The sequence below is a fragment of the Alnus glutinosa genome, chromosome 6 (genome assembly GCF_958979055.1).
Source record: "Alnus glutinosa chromosome 6, dhAlnGlut1.1, whole genome shotgun sequence".
NCBI lineage: Eukaryota > Viridiplantae > Streptophyta > Magnoliopsida > Fagales > Betulaceae > Alnus > Alnus glutinosa.
In genome coordinates, this window is record NC_084891.1 from 19,190,511 (window position 1) to 19,198,110 (window position 7,600).

The window sequence follows — 7,600 nt, forward strand, 5'->3', positions numbered from 1 at the left end:
ACACTGAATACTTTGACAAGTGGATTCAGAGAATGATGCTGATCACTAATGGAAAGGATTTTGAGTACAAGAAAGTCTTTGGGATAAAGACTCTTCGAGTTTTTAAGCCACATTGTGAGTTTCCAGGGTTAATTTATGTTCCTGACAAAGAATATGGCCTCTCAAGGCAACTATGGAATGGTGACTGGGATCACTTCAAGATCGGATGTCCTGAATTAGGAGCTCAGCTCTTTGAAGAAGGATTTCTGTCTTATTACCCAGTTAAACACCTGGAAGAATTACGTGACTTCCCTAATATAGTCCGTAATACTGTCAAAAGTATCCAGGATGAGCATCTGAGAAGAAGACTGAACACCAACAGTCCTATTGTCCTAAGGATCTGGAGCACTGTTCCAGAATTTGATCCCAATAATTTCATGGAAGTTAAGCCTGCTAAACATTGCATTCTCATTAATCCTTCAGTTAGTGATTATGCTGCAGAACTAAGGATGGGAAGAATCCCTTTAAAGTTTGAAGATCCCTTGAGCATTATGAATCTCTGGAGAATTGTTAAGAAGGGATTTATGATGAACGCGGTCCAAGAAATAAGAAATAGACCCGTCTTAACAAAGAATAATAGAATAATTATTTTCGGCGAATACATGTCTGTTTTAGGTATTTGGGGCAAACGCCTCAAAATAAGCAACTACCGCTACAGCAATGGGCAATGGTGGAGCAAAACAGATAAGGATCCAAAAGACCTAATAGATCACAATCAGTTTTCAGGTTTTGACGAAACATGGCATCTGGACTACTGCACCACCTGTGAAGAATGGGGTCACAATGACTGTGACTTTGTTGAAGATGGGGTTTGGGGTTCTCCTACCCATTATGATCCCTATGATGATGAATATGTAGATGATGATTAATCCAGATCGAACCTGTATTTTCCTCCATTGGCATAAAAAGTCAGATGTAAACAGTGTCGTTTCTGTCGACACTAAAAGTCAAAAGTAAAACAGTACTCGGTCGGCCACCTGACATAGTACTATTCATGAATAGTGACTTTTTCACTATTCACCAAAAGTTTTACCCTACTTTCGGTGCGAGTTACCTTAAGTAAAAGCAGAAGGAATCTGCTTTCGGTGCACGCCTGACAAGCCTAAGCATGCTGGCACTCCGTGATCCCAGCCCCAAGCCCTTCTGAAGTCTATTTAAGGAGCAGAAGTCTGAAGTTCAAGGCAGAGCTTATTTTTGAGTTTACTACTCTTGTAATCTCACCTGAACCTCTCAAAAGCCAAACACTTGTAATGTTTCATTCCAGTGTTTCTAAGTCTAAGCTTGTAATCGCCAGTTGCATTCTGGCCTAAGTTCATTTGTAAGTTTTACATTCAAGTTATTTTGAATCTAAGCATTACTTTTAAATTCTTTCATGATCTTTGAATACTCTATTGTTTTGTATTTAGATTTTGATATGCAAATTATTATGCACATTAATATCTTCTTCTATGATCACCATCACTCTGTCCACACTACTACCACCACACTCTACTACTAAGCCCCCATTCTCTGCTTCCGCCCCCCTTTTGGTATCAAAGCCATAAGTGTTGATAAGTTATAAATGAAAATATATATATATATATATATATATATATATATATATATATATATGTATATATATATATATATTTTCACTTATTTACTAATATATATATATAGAGCACTAGCAGCAGATAAGTTATAAATGATTTTCTTCCCTAAATATAAGAAATTTTTCTTTTTTAAAAAAAAATATAAAATAATTCCCATAGTAGATGCCTCGTAAATACCCTAAACCATTGTATTGGGTAACATTGTAGCTACCCAATAAGAAAATAGTTCTCTCTCTCTCTCCTCTCTGCTCTCTCCTCTCTTCTTTACGTGCCCTTACTCTTCCGCCAACAGACGCATATTGTACTGCAAAGGAACCTGAAAATTTATCACACAATTCGTAAATTTGACATGAACACGATACGTAATTAGTGAGTAAGAATTTAGTGTAATAATATTTGGATTTATCTAGGTTAACTAGATTAGACACGATTAATAACGGGTCAATCTTGGGTCAACTCGCAAGTTCGTATAAATTTACATTACATATCAACTCATCTACTTCTCATTCTGGAACATATACTTTTAATTTTAAAGAAAGGGTTCGAAAACATATTTATTCTAACTCAGAGGGAGAAATGCACTGGAGCACTGATATATACCATGCACCGGAATTTAAATACAGTACTGTCCATCTCTTACAAAAAACAAGTCATTTATGGATATTATCAAGAGGCTCTTGCCGCTCTAGTGTAGTCCCTTTTTTGTTGCTTAATAATTAATGTCGATGCTTAGTGAGAAGGTTTTATCAAATTATTTGTTGGAATACAATTTTATTTTCTTTATTGTTACATGTGTATTCATCTAGATGAACTTTATTGGATTGTAATATTATTTTGATTGAATATTGGTTGAAAAGTTTGGTATTGTTTATTAATTATGGTTATAAATAACTGGATATCGACTAATATTGATTGTCATAAATCTAGTTGTGAATATGTATAATTTATATTATTTATGTTTATAATATATGAAATTGTGCTAATTAGGTCGTATCAAGTACAATATTTGGGTTAATTTAACCTATTTATATTAAACATGTCGAAAACGGGTTGAAATGGGTCATGTCTAGGTCAACCCAGTGTATTTTGTTTATTATACGATTTATGCAAGTCATGTCGAGCCCGCCGTTTATTTAATGGGTCGTGCCAGTGTTGAGGAATTGGACCTGTTTAATGAAATGAAAATGCTTAGGGTTGACCTATATAGTCATATACTTATAGCTGGACACAACACAAACTCGACTCATGAACATGAATTGTTGCCCCAAATATTGTAGAGGGTACAATTGCGTAGGATACTGTATTGGATACAATTCACGCAATCGTGGTCGTCGCTTTGTCTGGCACCCCTCAAACCAGAGATGGAGGGAGAGGAGTAGGGATGTAATCAAGCCGAGCCGAGCCGAGTCGAGTTTGACATTTTCGAGACTATCTCGTTTTAGAGGCCCTCTAATCGAGCCAAGCTCGAGCCGAGCTTTAGAATCCTTGTCTGAGCTCGACTCGTTAGATAAATACCTTGGCTCGAGCTTGAGTTTGAGCTCGCTAAGTAAACCATATCTAGCCGAGCCAGGACTTGATAGGCTCGGCTCAAGCTCGAGATGTAATTAACATTTTAAAAGAGACTAATCTGAGTTAAGCCTGAGCCCAAACCCGATTAAAAAGCTATTCGAGCCTTATTTGAGCTACTTGGCTCATTTAGGGCTCGTTTAGTTTGTTTTTGATATGATCTATAAATGTGAATAAATAAATTATTAATACAAACTTTATTCTAAAAATACCGAATAACTTATTTTAGGCATGAGGCATTCACAATATTACAAGCAACTTTGAAAAAGTAAATCTTGAATTACAAGGAAAAAAAAAAAAACCAAAATACACATAAATGAAAGAAGTACAACTATAAGTGAACTAAGAGATAAAATTTACATAAATAACTAAAATACAACACAAATTACAACTTAAAACAATGTAATCTCAACTCTTAAGGGTTGCACTTCCCACATGTTGACAATTTTGCTGGACAAAATTCATACAAAACTAAGTAACAATTACATGACAAAATTCAACTCTAAATGGTTGCACTTCCCACTTGCCACCCTGCATTCACTAAAAAAAGTTTGCTAGATATTTTTACTCCCTTGCATTGTTTACTTGAAGTTCTTCAACTTTGATAAATATGTCAAGGGAGCTTCATCACTTAAGATTTATTTAGCATGTAGAATTGACAAACCTTTTGAGCCAACGTGATTCTAGAGCTTCCCCAAACCTCAGCTTCACAAAAGCACCAATATTTAGCAAATGAAAAAAGATAAGAATTGTCCCAAAGCAATAATCCAGTCAAAAGCATTCAAGAAAACATAAGCTTGAGCTCATTACAAACTAAACAACCTCAAAATCTAAGTGTTCCTTTCCCATCAAATAGTCCACCTATTAATGGTAAGTGCATGTGAACTTATGTTACATCAATGGAATTGATAATTTTTAACCACCGGTATAATTCCAAATCATTTGCAGAGAAAAAATATTGAGTTTGTCAATATTTATGTAATACTCTACCATGCAATAGCATATCCTTCTAAGTATAAAAAATGAGCTATATTTGTAAAATATGAAATGAGATATTACAATGGACCTAAAGCAATCAAAAATTGATGAGAAAATGCCACCATAAAGCCAATTATAACACCAACACATACTGGATGTCAAAATTATTAAACATCAATACTGAAAAGTAGTCATTATTTTCCCTAAATAAACTTCTTTAATTAAAAAAAAAAGGAAAAAAAAAAAAGGAAAAGGATCCAACATATATTTTATAAGTTAAGACAATACTTAATGGAGAATATCATATCAAAGTTCTTTCTTATTCAAGAAGGACCCCAATAACAGTAAAAAGACTAAAATACAGGGCTGATTAGATCCCCAATAACAGTAAAATGACTAAGATATATGCCAAATGAATATCATGATTGTCAAGCATGCCCAACTTGATAGAATCACCATGTGGACTATTGCCCCAAAATAAATTCTTATAAAAAGAACTTTCTACAATTAATCTAATTCCCATTCTTTCAGCAATTTTATAATACATTTTTTCCACACAGTTGCACTGGATCCAACATATATTTTATAAGCTAAGACAATGCTTAATGGAGAATATCATACCAAAGTTATTTCTTATTCAAGGAGAAGGACCTACATCCACTCAAAAAAAAAAAAAATGGTTAGATATTTTTACTCCATTGCATTTATTTACTCAAAGTTCCAAAAATCTTGATAAACATGTCAAGGGAGTTTCATCACTTAAGATTTATTTGGCATGTAGAATTGACAAACCTTTTGAGCCAACGTGATTCTAGAGCCTCCCCAAACCTCAGCTTCACAAGAACACCAATATTTAGCAAATGGAAAAAGACAAGAATTGTCCCAAAGCAACAATCCAATCAAAAGCATCCAAGAAAACATAAGCTTTAAGCCCATTACAAACTGAATAGCCTCAAAAATCTGGGTGTTCATTTCTCATCAAATAGTCCACCTATTAATGGGAAGTTCATGTGAACTTACGTTACATCAATGGAACTCATAATTCTCAACTACCAATATAATTCCAAAGCAATTGCAGAGAAAAAATATTGAGTTTGTCAACATTTATGTAATACTCTAACATGCAATAGCATATCCTTCTTAGTATCAAAAAGGAGCTATATTTGTAAAATACGAAATGAGATATTACATTAATCCTGAAAAGTAGTCATTATTTTCCCTAGATAAACTTATTTAATACAGGAGAAGAATCTGTATACACTCAAAAAAAAAAAAAAGGTTAGATATTTTTACTCCCTTACATTTATTTACTCAAAGTTCCAAAAACCTTGAGAAATATGTCAATGGAGGTTTATATATAAAATAACACATAAATTGTTTGAAAAACATAATAGGGAACAAAGTAGATTACCTCAACTTCAGGTATTAATTACTTAACTACATAGATTTTTCAACAAAAAGCCTAAAATTAAGATAGGAGTATAAAACAACAGTTCAAAACATAATACCAAATTCAAACAGCAGTTCAAAATATAATACTAAATTCAAATTACATATATAGTCCCTGCAATGCCCCAACTTCTTGAATCATGGTGGCGTTGGTCAGTCTACTTCAACCACTTTCTATAAAAACAAACAGAAAAATGTTAATAACTTACTATAGTGTTTTAAAAGAAATAATTGACACATAATAAAAATGTGCATAAAAATCTCACTTACAACTTTATCTTCATCTATTACAGAGTTTTTTCTAAGTCCATGTAATGCCCTGGCCCAATCACTCCTACACAAGATCATTTCTACTTTTTCGGTGGATAATTTCGCTCAGTGAGGATCAATGACTTTACTACCAACACTGAAGGATGATTATGATACTACTGTAGTGATTGGAACAACTAAAATATCATGCACCATCTTAGACAAGATACGATACTTCAAGGCATTAAATTTCCAACATGCCAGAGCCTCAAATTCAGCATCTATGTCTTCTCCATTAACATCCTTTTCACATATATAAACGTCCTCTTTAAGATATACATCCAAATCTGTTTTAGTGGGTCGCACAACGTCATTAGATCTTATGTGTTCCATAAATATTGATCGACCAGTCGATTTCTTAATTGCAGCAACTCTAGTAGAACCACTTGTCGAATGAGAATTTTCCTGAACACTTTGTTATAATTGCATAACAGATGAATTATGAGACACTACATATACCTCATATAACTCATGAAGAACGGATAAGACATTATCAATGTTCATAGAAGCTTCGAGCTTTTGGTAAATTAGAGGGAAACAAAATTTTATCAACTTCATTTTGTATCTCGGATCTAGCACAACTGCTAATGCCATCAATAAATTGCAATTACCTCAATACTTCTCAAACTTATTACTCATTTTACTCGCTATTGCCCTGATGTAATCATTATTATCCTTACACTTCAACAACAATATTTCCTTCATCTTCCAAACCTCAGGTAGAAATAGATTTGAAGTTGGGTATTCACTGCCAGATACTATGTTGGTCACCTCATTGAAAACTGACAAAAGTTGGTTCACATTTTCAACCTTCTCCCATTCTTCAGGACTTACTAACCACTGAAAAGCTTGATCAGTTTTATGGTACTTAGAAAATACTTCTTTGAACTGTACGGCTGTCGCCAACATCATGTAAGTGCTATTCCAACGTGTAGGCACATCTAAAATCAATTTCTTGCCAGGGAGTTGCAATCTTTTAAGAATATCACTAAATTTTCTCAACCGATCCTCAGAAGCCACTATATACTTGATACCCTCTCTAACTGAATAAACTATCTCTCCAATTTCAGCAAGTCCTACTTGCACCAACAAGTTAATAACATGAGCACAACATCGCACATGAAATAATCTACCTTCAATAGGCAAGATTATCTTTAACTCGAAATCATCTTTAAGAATTTTGATGGCAGTATCATTTGCTTTAGCATTATCAACCGTTATTGTAAATACCTTGTCTTCAATGCCCCCATCACCAAAACACTTTCGTAGTGCATTAGTAATAACAACACCGCTATGTGGATGTGGTACGTTACAAAAATTCAACACTCTCTTTTGAAGGAACCGATCGGAGTCCACAAAGTGGCAAGTCACCACCATATGTGACACTCTTTGTGCACTTGTCCACATATTTATAGTGATATTAACCTTGTCTACCCCCCAACAATGTTTTCAACTTCTTCTCAATTTTGTACGTAGTAAAGCAGTCTTTCCTAATAGTTGCACGACTAACATTCTTCCAAAGGGGATTTAAGGACTTATAGAACTTATTAAACATTTCATGCTCCATTATATTAAAAAGATAATCATGGCAAAGAAACATGTGAGCAGCGAGTTCTCTAGATTTCTCAATCTTAAAAGTATAATTTGACATAGATAGATCCCTCGTC

General features: G+C 34.0%; 1 protein-coding gene across 1 annotated transcript; it reads right to left on the minus strand.

The window, feature by feature from the left end:
• Positions 1 to 6,545: 6,545 nt before the first annotated feature.
• Positions 6,546 to 7,310, minus strand: LOC133871590 (zinc finger BED domain-containing protein RICESLEEPER 2-like). Its single transcript, XM_062309016.1, has one exon. The coding sequence runs from the start codon at positions 7,308 to 7,310 to the stop codon at positions 6,546 to 6,548; it is 765 nt and encodes a 254-aa protein (XP_062165000.1).
• Between the last annotated feature and the right edge of the window lie 290 nt (positions 7,311 to 7,600).

Bases quoted from the DNA above. Each gene is read 5' to 3' on its own strand.
- LOC133871590 (XM_062309016.1), bottom strand. From the start codon at position 7,310: ATGGTGGTGACTTGCCACTTTGTGGACTCCGATCGGTTCCTTCAAAAG.